Below are 18,903 nucleotides of genomic sequence, written 5' to 3' on the forward strand. Positions count from 1 at the left end.
TAAGCATCAGGAATAAAATGCCTCTATACGCAGCCTTCATGGTGCTGGAAAGAAATGGTCATGAATACAAAAATGTTTCAGATCTGCAGGACTTGATGTCTTCTTGGATTTGGATGTCATTGATTCTTTGTTTTAACAATATGAGTTAAAAAATATATATATTTATTTGAGTAATTTCTCCTTTTCATTGAACTATGGCTTCACTAAATACACTTCAGATCACTCAAGCTGATCTTTCGGAAAAGAACTATTAGAAAAAAGTATTTTTCCTAATAAAGACTGTTTGCTTAGTCTTAACAACCAAAAACAATCTTTCTGGTGAAAAACTCACAATTAATTTCTAATATTCTTTCTGCAGCTCGACTGGTGTGATGAAACATTTCTCGGTGTACACGGTGGCGGTCAGTTCCAAGCACACGCAGTGCCTCTCTCTTTCCAGCGGTGCTCTTTTGTGCAGGGATAAAGCAGATCGGCCTTGTGGGGGCTCAGGACTCTGTGGGGGCCTGCCACTCACAGACGGCTCTGAAATAACTCGAGTAGCGGACTTCCAACTATGCGTAGTATAGATGTCCTGCCGCTGCCATATACCACGCTGGGTTAATAATAGGAGCACGGTTGTCAAGCTATTTCAGAAGGGGGGAGTGTCGGCTTATTCTCATTGGATCCGTTTTATCCGCGAGTATCTCGCGAAGTGCGAGTGGGAGGAGAATTTCCAGCAACGGAGGATATCAAAAATAAACCCCCTCGTGTCCAGGGAAGAGCAGAAAGTATAAATACCCCCGATGTGTCCGGACTGCAGCGGTGCTGGTGAGTGGCACAACAAGACTTAGCTTGGTTAGGGAATTAGAAACGACAACTCAGACAGACTTGAATTAAATACCAGACATACTTTGACGAAGACCGGCTTTACAGCACTGGAAAATCACTTTTAATTTGAAAAGACCTCTGATTTGAGAAGATACCCCTTCGTTTGGACGAGCCACTTACCAGAGATAAAGGACATCAGTTGTAATAAACTCGTTATTATTAGTATTGGTATTATTTTTACCACTCTTGAGTGCAATTTCCATTGCAGAAGATGTGTTCCACTATGTGTTTGATCTTTTTACTCCTGTGCGTAATAAACGCGGCACTTTCCAGTCCATTTGAATCAGAGGATATTGTACCTGTTCGGATAAATGGAAGAATCAGCGGTCGTTTTTGGAAAAGAAGCGAGGAGCAGCCGAGGTTTATCCTCAGTGCCTTTGGCAAGGACTTAACTCTAAATCTCATCCCAGATACCAGCTTTATCTCTCCTTCCTTCACCATACAGCGCATCAAAGCCAGAGATGTTGGCGCTTTACGCAGCGCTTCGAGCGGCCAACCTGTCGCGGATCTCCGGAATTTTATGAACCAGACAGATGAGAGTGAAGGACAGCTTAGGAGCTGCTTTTACTCGGGGAGCGTCGATAACGACCAAAACTCGGTTGTATCTGTCAGTTTGTGCTCTGGTATCTTTGGCTCCTTCATAACGGAGGGAAAAGAGTATCTAATCGAGCCCAAACTTCGTGGCGGCCTGGGGCCAGACTCTGCAGAGCAGCTGCATGTCATCAAGAGGAGGACATTCACCAAAAGCCACCGTGTTCCCCTCCTGTTTGATCACGCGGCGGCGAAAAAGCACAATGGGGAAAGTTTTACGCACGGCGACAGTGACGCACAGAGGGAACCTCGCCGGAGACGTTTTGTTTCCGCGCCACGGTTCATAGAGACCCTGGTGGTAGCAGACTCAACCATGACCCACTTCTATGGAGATGAAATAAAGGTCAGGCATGATGAACTCATTCTTTCCTGCACACACTGTTTATAAGAACCTAAACGAACCATAGTTTAAGATAGATAAACACATTACATAAACAAACTGCCGAAGACGTCATCTTTTTTCCTTTATTTCGTCATATTTTCCTTGAATCCCCCATCCTCTTTGCAAGGATTCAGAACCTAGACATACACTGGCAGGGATTTGTTTTTCTGTGCTGCTTCATAAAACATGTTTTGGCAGTGAGGGAGCTTTGGGAGGAAGCTCCCTGTTTTCCACAGGCTGAGAAAGAGGTCAGGCAACAGAAACGCAAGCAATGCTGAACCACATTCCTTCGGAATTGGTCACGTTTTGGCAGCAGAACCTCAGCATCATCCAGGGAAGATTCGCAATGCTCACAGTATATATTCTATAGCTGCATATGCCCATTATTATAAATTCATTAAACTGGCCATTTCCAGCTCTACATCATATAAAGCAGACAATATTTCAGTTGCACAACATTTGAGGGATGGCGATATAATATTAAAAAGCTCCTCAAATCATCCCCAAGTATCCAATCTGGAGCTGAACTAAAGAACTTTTTTAAAGAATGTAAGAAGTTCTTTAGTTTAACTTACAAAGTAGACAATCCACAACCCTGCTACAATCTGGACCAGCTGAATTTTTGTCTGTTTGTACTTAACAAGCTCCTCATCTGCCAAACCCTTTGCCTTTATCCCACAGTAAACATGTTAACTAAATAAGTCAGTAAGTAGAAAGGCAACCAGGCTCAGGTTAGACTCATGAACTGTGTTTATATTAACTTTTCATTAGAAATCCGCTTAAATTTCACCTACATGACCCTGGTGTCCGATGAGCAGGGGCGTTGTTAGTTATTTGGAGTCCGGGGCAAAAATCAACATGTGGTTTGTACCGTGGGTGTGTGTACAGCATATGTGGAAAAACCTTTTATGTGGGAATACCATCCCACCCTAGAAAAAATGATTTCAGCAAAGCTGATGAAAGACTTTACAATACACATGATGGCACAAATCCCGCATTCATCATCATGATTTACCAGCTCTCCACCAAAACACAGCACCATGACAGCACGGTGGAAAACCTGTGGCACAGTCATGGATAGTGAACGAAAACTACCTGCAGGCAGCACTTTAGAATTAATGACGGCAAAAGGGAATTTTACTGAATTCTTCACTTAGAAGAAGAAGGCAGTGAGGTGTAAAATAGTGCTGCAGTGCAAAGACAGTACACGTGAGTGCTTTTCTAAAGCTCATATGCAATCCTGGATCAATACTGTGCATTATTAGCGGGAGAAATACAGGCGGTGTCAGACTTCCATAGTGACCAATCACATCTGCTCCCCTCATCCCCTTTAAAGGCAGCATGCAGTTTATTGGGCCAGGAGGAGACTCCAGCCAACTGTTCTAGTCCTCTCCAGCAAGGCACAAATGCTGCTGATAGCAACACAGATATGAATATACAGTAGCCCAAATATTATCATACAGCATTCAATGCGACCAAAGCATTCACAGTTTGAGTTCAATTTATATTTTACAAGACAGGAATTTGTCAATGTGAGTAACGATGCACACTAATATTTTTGGGAGTCATTTTATCTGTGCCCTTTGGTTATAGAGTAGGATAGTAACGTGCAGTCGACTAAACTGTGTTTCTCTACCTTTATTTTCATTCAGTTATTTATTAACTTTTTTTTTTTTGCTGTCACTTAGTGACAATGCAAAATGATAATAAGACTTAACACACATAAAGGGGGTGTATGTTCATGGTTTTGAAAAGGTCTCTGTGTGCAACTCAGCCGATTAAAGTCATTAAAAAATTGCGCTTTGCATTTGCATTGGTGATAAGAGGTTATAGATCAATGTGAATATGTTGTATTGGGCAGTAAGAAAAAAGAAATTGCTGATTTGTCTCCACTAATTGAAAACCATTGTGCGTGTTGTCATTACATAGTTTGTCCAGCAGATAGTAGTGATAACTTTCTACCTAGTCTGAATTTCCAGCTCAGTACACATCTTGGGCGCATTTCTTTAATAACCAACTTCAATGCCTGCCTCTCCTCCTCCACAGCACTATGTTCTGACCCTGATGTCAATGGCCGCCCAGATTTACAAGCACCCCAGCATAAAGAACTCAGTAAACATGGTGTTGGTGAAGATGTTGGTGGTGGAGGATGAGGAGGTTGGCCCGGAGGTCTCCAGCAACGGAGGTGTGGCTCTGCGGAACTTCTGCTCCTGGCAACAGCTCTTCAACCCACCAAGCCAGAGGCATCCAGAGCACTATGACACTGCTATGCTATTCACCAGAGAGGTGAGTGTTTGTCATCATGTGGGTGATGTAGTGAAATGGATGCAGTTTGCTTAGGTTTACACACCAGAGCTACATGGTTAAGTTTAGGCAACAAAACTACTTGGTTAGGTTCAGGGTTAAGCTTTAGAGATGCATGTTACATAACTTGTACATTGCTTAAGTTAAAATAAGTCCTGTGTTTGTTTGGCTTATCCATCCACAACACCTACCTACATATGCAGATTTTGTTTGTTTTTATACTTCTTCTTTGTTGCCATTATAATTACTTGCCACAAGAGGTTGCAGCTTAACAATAAATATCAATATGGGTCGCAATAACCCAGTTGCACAGGCGACCTATGTGGCCATTTCTCTGTCCCAAAGCAAGGGGCTCTGTTTCAGCTTGGACCCCCACTTTAACCACAATTGGCCCTAAAATGCATCTATGTTCCTGGAAGGCTTTTTGGTAGTAAGGAGTTGCTGAGTTGTTGAGTCTGCTGCTGTGATGATGGGCTGCAGCGACAGGGATTACCAACCTCCTATATACAATCACACATCATCACCTGGCAAAGTTCCATGCTTAGGTTACATGATGACATCTGAGCAAACTTCATCCACTGATGGAGACTGTGAGATGCTGTTGAACTCTGCAGGAAAGCTAAGACATGGATCTCGCAGAGCAGCTGCAGTCATTCATAACAATTGTACTGGAATGTTAGATAAATTTCAAACAGGAGTGGATCAAGAATTGATCCTTGGGGAACACCAAATTTCATTTTAAAAGGAGCATGTATGAGTATACATACATAGATTTATACATAAGTATGATGGGCTTTTTGGGGAAATTTTCAGCATAATGTATCACTCATAGTGATGGTATTTTAGCACCGTTTATTTGAGCACCGTCAGGCCATTGTTTTGGTTTACTGGCCTGAAATTATGTGATTTCTGTAACATTTCCAGCAGCAGAAGAAGCAGTTTTCAGGGAAAAAATTCTGCACCAGCACCAAATGGCAAGCAGACAGTTAGCTACTGACTGGTGAACACAGTGGAGGATTTAGCAGATGGAGATGAAAACAAAACTAAAAGGAGTTTGAATTTTGGACTTCTTTTCTCACATTTTTTAGGTAGCCAGATTGACCTACAAAATATTAACAATATAGGATTTTTCAGCTTGTTGTGGAGCTGTGCGCCCCAAGTGGCCAAACAAATTAATGCAGCTGTAAAAGCATTCAGTATTTGCAAAAAATATCTTGGTATCGGGCTTCAAGACCTACAGTGGTTTAAAAACACACACAGGTTGTTACAGGTGATGATAGTCGAGCCTTTCTTGATAGCATGCACTGTTTAGTGCATGAAACAACAGGAACAATTATGTGAGTGCTTCACAGTGTATTTGTGGAATAGACAGTGGACTGGTGTGTTTGGTTGTTCATTCAGAAGACAATAACCCAGCAAGGATGAGTCAGGAATTAAACCCTGGTGGAATTCAGTCCAGCTGTGGTACATAATGTGGTTTAAGAGGCAGCAGACTCAACAACTCCTTGATGCCAAAAAGCCTTCCAGTAACAAAGATGCATTTTAGGGCCAATTGTGTTTAAAGTGGGGGTCCCTTGCTTTGGGACACTCATTATTATTATATTTTGTTCTTTTGAACAACCCAGGAACACATGTGAGATTAAAAAAAAGATGAAACAAGGTGAGGTTAAGGAAAACCTTTCCAGTCCTTATGGGAAAATTAAGGATGCTGAAAAGGGAATTCAGGGATGGAACAATTGTAATTTTTTCCAAGCAGGGGAAATGTCAAAAGAGAGCAAACAAACTATGCTTTATGGATGCTTCAGCAGGAAATAAGTTCACAGGTCCTCAGGGTTTGGGTTGTGATTGGCTTGTTCTGCTGTATTTGGCTGCCTTCTTCCATCTGGTATGTGCATGTTGACAAGGTGTTATCAGACAATGCATTAGGCAAGTAACTTCTCTGTTATTAAATTTTTATAGTTAAGCGCCCTGGTTGCAGCTTGATTTGATGACAGGCTCTGTATTTATCCACCTTCTGAACGACGCTGTGATGAAAATTTGACCCTAGATCAGGGAAATGATGTGTAGAACATATGCTTTTGCAGTCTTGCATTGGATTTGTTGAAGCGGCTTTCAATCAAGGTAACCATCATTCACGCAAACCCAGCTTGTTTGTGTTTCCACTTCTGCTGAGATATGCTTTGAAATGTAGAGAACAGAAGGTTCCTCGTGGATGAGCTAAATTTAGTGCCTCCACAAATCAGCCTTGACACGATTAAGGCACTTTAAATGGTGAGGGCTTGAATGGCCGGGTCAGGTTCAAAAATGTACAGTATGCCATGCATCCCCACAGTCAGAAGAGAAGGCTGTCAGTTTTTTTCTCATGCATTTTGGGGTCTTATGCTGTATGTGTGCACTTGCCCATCTGTCAAATGCAAATACTGTCGCTCGTGCTTTGACTAACACACCCTGTTTTGTGTCTGCGTGTCTGCATACGAGAGTGATGGATGCTACTGTGGAACAAGGTGTACAAACACACACTGAGCTGTGTTCAAATGGCAGCTCCAAGTCCAGATGTGTTTTGAATCACAGAGGGTTCTGCCTTGTGGTTTTCTGGGGCTGAGGCGAGGCCATGGACACGTCCGTCTCCGTCCTACACAGCCAGGCGTCTTTTCAAGCAGGGAAAGATTTCTGATACACCACACTGTTCATTTTCCCACATCGCAGCTCCGGACAGCTGCGTGCGGAGGATGTTTATTTGCTTTGTTTTATGATGGAAACACTGAGCAACATGTTTTTGATTTGTTTCTTCAAATATGGCATAAAAACAACTGGACACAAATAGATGGTGAGGGTTCGCCATCCTATGTGATTAATAAAACAGTCACTCAAGGCTGCCCATGCACTTACTATATTTACCATTTGACAGAATAACATATTTAACTCTTTGATTGTTCACTCTGTCTGCTGTCAAATGGTCGCTTCTTTTCAAGGGAAATGGGCCTTATCTCATTTTATAACAATGCATCAAGCCAATACTGGCAACCTATTAAACATAGGCTGTTGAAAAGTTTGTTGTCTATTGTGTTGTGGTTACAAGTTGATTGATTACAGGCTAATTGAGGAATTGCTCAATGCTACACTGACTGAACATGCCATGCCTAACCTGAACTGATTTGAATGATTTTAATTAAACAGCAGCAACAAGATCAAACCGTGGCTCATGGTATGCAGCCTTTGTTCTTGGGGCATATGTCGATTCTGACTGGTATGTCACTGTAGGGTTTTGGTATGCTGCTGTGGTTCTGCTGGCTTGTGGCACTTAAAAATGATGTCACTCATGTTCCACTCTCCATCAGTACATAATCATTCTTATTGACATGCTGTATGCCATTATGATGCGCCACTGAGTGTCTCTTCTTACTAGTAGAAGTTGTATGTATGTCTCTTAGACTATTAGTATGTTGCTGCCATTCGAGTGCCACATACCACACCCCACTGGCATATAACAATTGCATATAATTTTAGGAATTTTCGTGCATGCAAATGAAATGATCAGATTCTGAACATCTACTTTTTTGAGAATTTGAGTGTTGGTGTCAGCTAGTCTCACATCACCGTCATGACCTTGGCACGTTTTCTTTGTTTGTTTGTGTTGCAGGACATCTGCGGACAGAAGAGCTGTGACACGCTGGGCGTGGCCGATGTCGGGACGATGTGCGATCCCAAGAGAAGCTGCTCAGTTATCGAGGACAACGGGCTGCAAGCTGCCTTCACAGCTGCACATGAGCTTGGTTAGCTCACATTTACTGTCATATGGTCGGGGCGGGTGTGGACGTAGGATTTATAGTAATAGGCTAATTATGTGTAGCTTTTAAGCCTTTTTCAGTCAGTCATAACAACAATTTTGTGCACCTGTGAGTCACATCATTATCATTGCATTCTTTCCCACTGCAGGTCATGTGTTGAGTATGCCTCACGATGACTCCAAGACCTGTGAGAGGCTGTTTGGAGATCTGGGAGGACACTACCTGATGGCTCCTCTGTTTGTCAGCCTCAACAAGACTGCGCCTTGGTCTCCCTGCAGCGCTCTCTACATCACAGAGTTCTTTGACAACGGACATGGTAGGGAATATTTCAGGTTGCGTGTTAAAGATTACACACTAAGTAAATCAGAAACTGAGCAGCCCCATAGAGACTTCTGCCAATGTGGACATCTGCCACAACACTGTGGCTCTGTTATTAGAGCTGATTCAGAGATGAATAAAACATACTGTTATTCCTCTCACACTCTAACTATGGCCTCCCTGCTTAAACATGTCACTCCCCTTAAATTATGGGTTGTAGAGATAGTTTATCTTGCCTTAGATTTCCACATCCTTTTCTCCTCACCCTTTCTGTGTCTTTCTCTTTGCCTCGCCTCCCTCCGCTGCTCCCTCCCCCCATGTTGTGCATCTTGTATTGTTTGTATCCTTGCTAGACCTATCAGTGAACCTTCTTTTCCACTGAGTCATACAATGGACTTCTTCCTGTTCTTCACCTCCTCAGCCAAAAGCAACAGCTGGTGTCAGCAAAATATGTTCTTTATCAGTTGGAAAATGCCTCCAACAAAAACTCATGTGGCTGAGAATGTTCATTCCGAAGTGCGGACGTCATTGACAACTCCAAACAAAAAGCTTATTGAATGCAATAAAGAATCATTAGAAGGACAATGAATAAATTCAGATTTAGAGTAGCTGTCAAATGTCCAGATTCAGAGCCTATAAAACTGTACTGCATTTGTTACGTCTAAATTATTTATTTTTATAGTCAGGACACAACTTGCCCTGAATATTTTCCCACTGTCATCATGCCACACGCAAACAGCAACACATTTACAATCGCCACAGTGCCACAAAATCCATAATCTCCATAAACCACAATATAATCAGCCTCATACAGTGCTGCTTTGTACTGTAACCACAGGGGACTGTCTGCTGGATGTCCCAGAGAGTACCATGCCGTTACCACGAGAGCTGCCAGGCACCAAGTACAGCCTGGACCAGCAGTGCCAGCAGATTTTTGGAGAGGAGTTCATCCACTGCCCCAACACCTCAGACAGTGATCTTTGCAGCCAACTGTGGTGTCAAGAGGACGGGACGCCGCAGTGCTCCACGAAGAACGGCAGCTTGCCCTGGGCTGACGGCACCCCCTGTAGCCTCAACGGAACCTGCCTCCACGGAGTGTGTATGTCAACCCAGGAAGTGATGCAGCCACTGGTAAGAATCTGAAAAGATGTGGTTTATGTTATAAAAACAAGACTGGTAGGTTATGATAGCTGTTTAGCAAACAGAGAGCGGATCGGGCCAGACAGGAAGTCAACCACAGGGATGGTGGAGAGAATCAGTTCTAAATATGCAACATTCTGGCATATCAACAAGAAACACAATTAAATCAGACAAAGCAGAAACCATTTCACTGCACAAACATCAAGGAAAAAGGACCAATCAGAAAAATCAGTCAAAAACATGGGCAGGCAAAACACTGTGCTTTTGAAACGCTGTCAGTGGTGTATTAAGCGGTGAGGAACACGATGCAGCCGTATCCGCTAGAATCTCTGGGTCATGCTGGGTTTTAGCTTTTAGCATTGTCCTGGAAATGTCAGTTGAAGATACACTGGCCTAAGTAAAAGTTACACAGTCTTGTTTTAATTCTGCACTAATCAATATTTTTATATGAACAGTGGGTTGAATATTCGACTATGTGTGAAAGTCTAGTTCAAGTTCAGTTACAATTTGTCTGTGTGTGTGTTTGTGTGTGTGTGTGTGTGTGTGTGTGTGTGCGTGTATTTGTGAATGCATTAGCATATCGAACAAACAAAGGCCATAATGTGATGTTAAGCTTGTTGTGGTTCTGCCCTGAGCCATAATTGATGCACCTTTAATGACCAAAGACCAGACAATTCACTGTCAGCTGTCAGTGTTTGTAAAGGTTTAACCAACCTTCAAAGGATGTAATCAGATGAGTGAGATGTGCACTCTTTCCCAGGTCACTTCTCGTTGCATGCTGCACGCTGACAGTGTGTATTTGCTGAAACTTGCTTGTTGCTAAAAACTGCCTGTAGGTTTTGATGAGTCACTTCCTTTGAAGCGCACTGCTCATTTTCTCAGAAATAGAGTGATCAAGTGTGTAGTCGTAAAACACATAAGTCAGCAACTTTGAGACAATCTCCCTCAGCAGATTGATGGCAGACAGATGTTTTGTTTTGTTGTGTTTTTTTCACACTGGGTTTTTGATGAATGTTCCTGTGATAAATGTATGACTGAGAGTTTCAGTCATGGCGCGTTCTGCAACAGAAATTGAATGAACTTTCTACTTATGCTGACTTGCCGGATTTGAAGCATTTTCTCTTTGACCAACAATTTCATACAGTCAACCTTTGAAACAGTAATTGAAGAAGATCGTGTGATTTGATTGTGGGTTGCAGAACAGCTCCTTTGTGGACCTGGAGCTGAGATGTTTTTGCAACATGCAGTTTCCAAGCTAAAGAACATACTCTGAAGTTTAACTTTTAAACCACCATGAAGGAGAGATTGCTCAGAAAAATGGAAACTGGAACATGACAACTGACAAACCCAGGTTAAGATTGTGTGATAGACTTGAAAGCTCCAGAACAGATCCCATTTTTATCAGCAAACCAATATCAAATCTCCATGCTGATTTCTGCTGATTTAGGAAAAAAGAGATGTCGTCAGTACAAAACTAGAGTAAATACAGTGTCTCAGTTATCTGAGATACAACTATGTTGCACATTATTGCAGCTGTGTGCAGTTTTAAGTAGGAATATATGAATGAAAAGAACAGACTAAAAGGTTACAACAGTGTTGGGCTTGGTTGAGTTTAAATCCAGCTGCTGCATGATGCCTTCTTATATTTCCTTAAAGAACATTTATGCATCTCAGTGTTTCATTTAAGCTCCGTTGCCTTGATATCTTCTCCTTGTGTTATGATCACACATCTGTTTATGAACCCAGACGTGCTGGCAGTTGGGACGTTAACTGGTCCAAACTCATAAAACTTCTGGAAAGGACACCCATCTTAGCAAACACACACATGCACAGACACACACACACACACACGCACTTTCAATGCTGCCGTACAAAGCTGCAGCATGGCAGGTTCCACTAGTGGTGAGTGACACATGTGGCAGGAATGTGGGTAGAGGCAGACAGCAGGCGCGTGCCGAACTTCAACACAGATTTAGCCTGAAGTCGCAGCACGCCAACACACTGTGCGGCCTCAAACCCAGAAGCCCAGACTGTGGTTTAGGCTACACAGCTGAGATTGCCTTTGGCACTGAGCGCTAACCAACTACTCTGACGGCCCCCTTTTTTTCCCCTCTTTCCTTGCTGTGTTTTACCACAGGTGGTTGTGGATGGTGGCTGGAGCTCATGGGGACCATGGCAGCAGTGCTCCAGAACATGTGGAGGTGGGGTGGAGTTCTCCTATAGGGAGTGCACTGACCCTGTGCCGCAGAATGGAGGGAAGTACTGTGAGGGACAGAGGGTTCAGTACCAGTCCTGCAACACGCAGCCCTGTGACGACAACGAAGGTGAGAAGCAGCGAAAACCAATACTTGAAGCTGCTGATAGCCAGTATTTTGAACTGAAACTGGAAGCTAATAAATAATACATTTGAAATACATCAGTAAGTTCAATGTAGACAAACACAATAACTCCATTGGACCTGGAATAATAATTGTGTAATTCTAATATCATTCATCAGTCACCTTCATATATTCCTGCGTAGAATCTTACCAAAATATCCTTATGGAATCAATTTATGTCCTTCCTGTAGACAATCCGTTTATTATCAGTAGTTTGTTGATTAGTTTTTACACTTTAGCATTCTGTTTATATTGTTCATCTTTGATTTATCTTTTAAATTTCTTCTCATTTTTATTTTTACTGTTATTGTAATTAGTCTCTTTATTTCACACTAGCTTTTTTAACATCACAAATATGCCAACCACATACTGTATTATAAGAGCATGTATCGAATATACCCTCGGAATTGGAATTAAATTGAATCTCATGATAATATAATATACATACACACATATAATCATAGGTGGCACACTGTCTGGCCGAGGGCAACAAGTAACAACTGCTGAAAACAATGACTCTGCTGGTTATTTTCCACATTCTTTGTTTAGTCTACAAAATATCTAGAAACAGTGACAAATGCCGACCACAATTTCCTACAGCACAAGATGACATCTTCAGTTTGCTTGTTTTGTCTGACCGTTAGTCCAAAACCCAAACACATAGTTTAATATCATAAAAGAAGAAGAAAAGCAGTAAATCATCATAGCTGAGAAGCTGGAACGAGGTAGTGTTAGGTGGTTTAAAAAAACTACTTTGACAATCAGTTAGTTATCAAAATAGCTGCTGATAAATTGTTTCAGCTCTAGACTTGACCATGTGTCATTTCAAGGCCAACATCAGTTTGATATACACTATAATGCAGGCAATGCAAAAATATTACATATTGACATATTCAACGTATTTGGCTGTAGAATTTAACATAGTTTTATTTATTAGGGATGATCATTTTTTCAAGCACTTCCTGTCAGCTAATTGACCTCAGAGTATTGTACACTAAGCTTTACTCCTTCATTTGCCTTTAGGAAAGAGTTTCAGAGAGGAACAGTGTGAGAAGTACAACAGTCCCACCTACCTGGACTACAACGGGAATATGAAACAGTGGATACCAAAGTACGCTGGTGTGTCCCCCAGAGACAGATGCAAGCTGTTCTGCAGGGCCAGAGGTAGCAGTGAATTCAAGGTGTTTGAATCCAAGGTACAGTTCATACGCAGCCATTCTGCCAGCGTGTTACATTCACACTGCAGCTCACATGTCCCAGTATTCATCTTATGCTTTCCAGTCAAAGCGAATAAGATCACTTTGTGTATTATACTTTGATACTGACAACCCAATTGTATCGTAATGCACATAATCTTTGAGTATGAGAGTTTATCAGTATTGCAGATTAAGTAATCTTACATGACACGCAGGAAATCTGACAGTTTGCTGAGTAAGTGTTAGAATAACTTGTCTCTACACTGGAAGGAAAGTCAAATATGTAGCATTTGAAAAGATGGTTTAAGTCAGTGAAAAACACTTGTTGCTCTTTTAGACATAATTGTCACATCAGCATTAAAGTTCTTCTTAACCTTTAAAACAGTAGAAAAAAAGTAAAGTAAATATGAAGACTGTGAAACTGATGCTACAGAAAATGCTAACATGCAGACCTTCAATTGATATTCTTCATTTATTTATTCTCCATTGTCTCTCCATCTTAATATAGAGAGTGAGCTACATCCTATAAAAGAACCAAGCAATCATTAAAAAATCAACAAAATGCAGGTGAATCTGACTGTTACTGAACACTTGTGATGAAAGAATCAACAGCACCTACTTGTTGTGCCCCTGCAGGTGATTGACGGGACAACCTGTGGCCCTGATACCACATCGGTGTGCGTCCAAGGCCAGTGTGTGAAGGCAGGCTGCGACCAGGTTATTGGATCTAACAAGAGAGTGGATAAGTGTGGAGTGTGTGGAGGCAGTGGGCTCACCTGTAGAAAGATCACAGGCTCCTACAACAAAGCAACGTGAGTGCTCTAAAAGCGTCCCTCACATCTGAAACGACTGACTAATTGTAATTGTATGTACATGCAGATACAGTGAAAATCGGATTCGCTGAAATGTGCTTATGCAGTTCTTTGCACTATAGTTGCAGAGTGAAGTGGGTTTTGTTGATCATGTTGTGGTGAAAAATGAGCTCGCTGTGCAAGCAGTTTGCCATCGTCACCATCTGCACGCACAACTTTTTATTCATGAGTAATTCAATAGTAAGACGAGTCCAGGGGCATATTTGAGCCTCTTTATAACTTGAATTTTCTCTCATCTGATGAGAGAGTGTAGCATGGAAAACACTTTTTGCAGCAATGACAGCAGCTCTTTTGAATGTGTTTTATATATTTAGAAATGCACGACCAAACAGGTTCCAATCAATCACTGTAATTCCAAGTGATTGGACAGTTTGTGTTGCCTTCGTCATTTTGACAGTTTGCTCCTCTCTGCACAAACGTTTAGTGAACCTGAGTATGTGATACTTTCACAGTTTATTATTAGTGAAGGAACACAGTAGTGACGATAAAACCTTTCAACAATTCAGTTCAAATGCTGCTGCTGTACAATATTCTGACAACAACTTCACAGTGCACGTTTATCCAGAGGGTTTCCAGGAACTGAAGTCCCACACTGCCAACAACCTGTGGCTCATTAGACAAACATTTCTCTATTGATAGAGAGGTAAGAAGGGATACAAAAAAATCCCAGAGTAATTAAAAAACAAAGAGCAAGTCAGAAAAATGACAAAGAAATAAACCCATAAATCGAGATTAGCTTAGCATAGCATATACGTTAGCTAGCCCGGCAGTATGTTACCTGCCTGTTTACATACCAGTCCCCCCACCTCTGTGCAGATCTTTCACGACTACAGCAAATGTTGTCCGCTAACCTCACCGTGAAGCCGTTGCATCCATCTGTGTTTACCAAGAAATAGCTACATCACTCACTTTTGTTTGTGTTACCCAAAATGCCAAACTATTGCATTAAGTAGTGACCTTTACTGGTTGGCAGATTTTTGATCTTTTGAGAGAGCCAGGCTTGCTGCTGCCACCAATTTTTATAATTAAGTAAGATAAGATAAGCTAATCGCCTCTCTAGCTCTCTCTACTTAACTTCTCATCTAACTCTCATGAGGAAAGCAAACAAGCGTACTGTATTACCCAAACTGTTGAACAATTTCTCTAAATTAACAAAACAAAGTGTGTACATTATCTAAATCCAGTTCTTTGTTTTTTCTACCAGCTATGGCTACAGTGACATTGTCACAATTCCTATCGGTGCTACTAACATTGACATCAAGCAGCGGAGCCATAGAGGAATCAAACACGATGGGAACTACCTGGCTGTAAAGAGAGAGAGTGGTGGTTACATCCTCAATGGTAACTTCTCTGTATCCACGGTGGAGCAGGACATTCCTGTGTCGGGTGCCGTGCTCAAGTACAGCGGCTCTTCCACCACGCTGGAGAGGATCCAGAGTTTCAGGCAGCTGAAAGAGGCCATCACTATCCAACTCTTGGCCACAGCGGGGGACGCCAACCCTCCAAAGGTCAAGTATACCTTTTTCATCCCTAGAGATGTGACCTTTAACAAATCCAAGGAGAAAAAGGGCTCGTTGCCATCCTTGCATGTGATCCATCCATTCGGCGTGCCTGATTGGGTGCTGGGAGAATGGTCCGAGTGCTCCAAAAGCTGCGGCTCTGGGTGGTCCAGGAGGAACGTTGAATGCCGAGACAGCGCAGGCTTCCTCTCCAGCCAATGCGACAAAGACCTGAAGCCCGTGGACATCAGGCCTTGTGGGGATCTGCCATGCCCCATATGGCAGATGGGACCTTGGTCCGCATGCTCACGAACTTGTGGCCAGGGAGAGCGCCGTCGCACCGTCTTCTGCATAGACTACACTGGGAAGACTGTAGAGCCAGAGAAGTGCGATCCGAACAAAGTCCCAGAGCCAGTCTCCGCAGAATGTCTCGACCAAGAGTGCTTATGAGGAACATGAGTACAGTAGAACTTTCCCTTTTTGGTCCGACTGCACTTACCAAACATGGATGGATTACTGAATGAGCATACCGGGGGCCTGGGGGCACAAAGGGTCAGGTATCAAAGACACAAAACGACCACAAAGAGACACAAAACAACTATAAAGAGACACCAAATGACCACAAAGAGACACAAATGACTACAAAGTGACACAAAATGACAACAAAAGGAAACAAAATGACTGCAAAGTGAACCAGATGACAACAAAAAGACTACAAAGAACAACAAAACAACCACAAAGCGACACAAAATGACCACAAAGAGACATAAAACTACTACAAAAAGTCCCATGATAACTACAAACGACATCTCTCAGTTGTTTTTGTGTCTCTGAGATTCTCAGAGTTGTGGTTAAGCTGCAAAATGCAGTTAAACTGCATCACATTGTTTTGTGTCTTTTTCAGTCTGCGGGTCTGGCGTTTATGTAGTAGGGGTGAGGGGAGGGGGAGGTTGCAAGTCTGTGCCCAGGGGCCCATTGCCTCTTAATCCGTCCATGTTACCAACTGGTCGCATCAAGTCACATCAAGGGCATTTGCCTGAATTTTGTTTTGTCATCTTTTGTTGACATTTGACAACCACTATTGAGAATTGAAACAATGGAAATCTACCTCAGGATGTACATGTGATGCCATGTCTAGATGCTAGATGAAGGTGCTGTGTGTGTGTTTTCTCCAGAAAGAGAAGTTTGCTAGTCCCACTTTAAAGAGAAAATAACTTTTTGGATGAAGTCTGATATAATCTGCAAAATTTCTTTTTAAATTAGCTGTCACTTAAAGTGGGGCTAGACCAATGGCATGAAACCTGCTGTCAAACACCAGCACAGTGTAAATATACCTCCAATTGTCCTCCACAGAACTCAAACCCCTATAAAGCTTTAATCGAGCCATTTACCTATTATTGAGGTAGTTACAGTACATACGATTGATGCATTGGGATTTTAAGCCTCTGGGAAATGCGCTCCTTTTTGATTGCTTCTCTTTTCTATAATCATACCAAAATGTGATTTGTGTTAAATGATTGTGATAAAGTTGTCATGTTTTAACCGGAAAATGAGCATTGTGGAACTATGGGGAAGCCATTCGGTGACTCTAAATCTGGTAATATTTTGGACTCGTATTAGTGTGAGACTACATCCAAACCAGATGTGCGGAATTTATAGAAACGAATAGAGTTTGACTTTACACAGTGTGTAAAAGCAATCAGCTTAGATATCAACCAGAAAAAAACCCATGACAGAGAATTTCCCTCTGCCCTGTAGTTTAGTTTCATCCTTTTTCCCTGGTGCATTACAATGCCGTTGGGAGGAACAGTGGTACAAACAATCTGCAATGCAACAAATGTTTCTTTGCAGGTGTTATTACTAAGTTAAGTGAGCATACTATCTATCGTGTATATGAAAAATAACATTAATTTCATTCATTTGAGACTTTTATTTGTTAATGCATCATATGCAAACACTCACGGTTGTTTTCAGACTCTTGTATGTATATTTGATTTCTTCATTCCTGTTGTTAATTTACAGTATGTTATAAAACAAAAGAGATGGAGCATTAGGCCTGTATCCCTTCAGTGAAGGACCATACTATTTTATTATTACAGCTTCCTTTTTAAGCTATTTATTTTTGTAAAGTTTTTACCTTGGACATGTAATTAACATGGCAGATGCTGCTGTCTTTGAGATTTTTGTCTATAAAAATGGTCAAATAAACACATTTATGTCAATACATGATTCTTTTTTACTGTGACTTATCCCCCACGGCAACTAAATGAAACTTTGTGAACCATTTCTCCAAATGTCTGCTTATAAAACGTGTAAGAACCCTTTCCTTTCCTCTATTGTGCAAGCTCTATTTCTGGAGGATTCTTGTGTCCTGACCGGTGGGTACATACCAAAAATTGTGCCAATACCAGGAGGAGCCATGCGTTCTAATGACCCATACATTTCAAACAAATGTTCAAGTTTTCCATGTTCCCAGAGCACTTTTTAGACAATTGTGGGTCACTGAAACCCACCAATGAAGGTCAGACTAATGGAATTCTTGTAGGTGGGGTTGGCAGCTTTTATAAGCAGAGTGAGGCAGATTTCATTGCTGGTTTTACAAACTGAAACTCCTTAAGATGTTCAGTAAAATTCTCCCACACTGGAATAACTTCTCTGCTCAGGCGTCTGAAATAAAGACAGCCATATAAAAACATACTCAGTAGCTGTGGTTAGGGTGGAACCTCCAGTTAATAGGCAGCAACAGCGACTTAACAATATCCTATTTTAAATTTAAGTCTTATTCTATTCACAGCTGACTGAGCTTGGCAGATGTGAAAATCATAATGGTTGCAACTACCAATAGACCAATAATGTGATATACAGAATTTGGTTTGGTTTGGACTATTCAAAACATATTTCTAAAATACAACACATTAGACTTAATCAGGGAAAGAAATCTCTTTCCATTGCTGTTCCTGGTGTTTTAGCAGTCTATCAAGCTTAATCAAGATGGTAAAAGTCTTTCTATGTCTGGCATTAAGAAATATAAAATAAGACCTAAAAAGATTATCATGTGGACAAGTGATTCTTTTACTTTTTCCAGTAAGCGTAAGGTAAAAAGTATCACAGACAAAAAGTCACGTTGCATGACATGGTTCAAGGTGTAAATATTTTTAAGTAAAGCATAAACATCGTTATCCCCATTCTGTTAAGGGAATACTGTCTAGCAGCCATTGTATAGTGTCTGCCTTAAAGGTAGGAAATACTTACTTTAATGTTTCAATGAATAATAAGAAGAATTTACCCTAAATGAAACAAAACATTAGAAAATAAAAATATGACAACTTTTACAGCAACAGCAAATAGTCATATTACACAAGATGCAGGACAATAAAATAAACAGTAAGTTAGGGAAAAAAGTGAAATGAGGCAATATGAGCACATTACATGTGTGCCAGGACTTTGAAGTAGGTGATATTTTCTAAAATTCAGAACACATTACAGAAACAGAAGTGTTTGATAAAATGAAGAAATGTGTTTACAGCACATAACAGATTTGTGCATGTCATTATTGGATGATCAGGTC

General features: G+C 41.4%; 1 protein-coding gene across 1 annotated transcript; it reads left to right on the top strand.

Annotated features, from left to right (window-relative positions):
- Window positions 1-820: 820 nt before the first annotated feature.
- LOC121608943 (A disintegrin and metalloproteinase with thrombospondin motifs 8-like) lies at window positions 821-16,018 on the top strand. The gene is made up of 9 exons (XM_041940388.1): window positions 821-1,801; window positions 3,887-4,126; window positions 7,785-7,917; window positions 8,081-8,248; window positions 9,089-9,381; window positions 11,528-11,714; window positions 12,792-12,964; window positions 13,601-13,776; window positions 15,041-16,018. The coding sequence occupies exons 1-9, from the start codon at window positions 1,079-1,081 to the stop codon at window positions 15,783-15,785; spliced, it is 2,838 nt and encodes a 945-aa protein (XP_041796322.1). The 5' UTR covers window positions 821-1,078; the 3' UTR covers window positions 15,786-16,018.
- The last annotated feature ends 2,885 nt before the right edge of the window (window positions 16,019-18,903 follow it).

This window comes from Chelmon rostratus, chromosome 7 (genome assembly GCF_017976325.1).
Source record: "Chelmon rostratus isolate fCheRos1 chromosome 7, fCheRos1.pri, whole genome shotgun sequence".
Classification (NCBI taxonomy): Eukaryota; Metazoa; Chordata; class Actinopteri; order Chaetodontiformes; family Chaetodontidae; genus Chelmon; species Chelmon rostratus.

What these genes read in the sequence shown, in the direction of transcription:
- LOC121608943 (XM_041940388.1), top strand. Translation starts at nt 1,079, where the DNA reads ATGTGTTCCACTATGTGTTTGATCTTTTTACTCCTGTGCGTAATAAAC. An exon ending in CACAGCTGCACATGAGCTTG is followed by an intron (nt 7,918 to 8,080) that starts GTTAGCTCACAT and finishes TTCCCACTGCAG; the next exon opens with GTCATGTGTTGAGTATGCCT. An exon ending in TCAAGGTGTTTGAATCCAAG is followed by an intron (nt 12,965 to 13,600) that starts GTACAGTTCATA and finishes GTGCCCCTGCAG; the next exon opens with GTGATTGACGGGACAACCTG.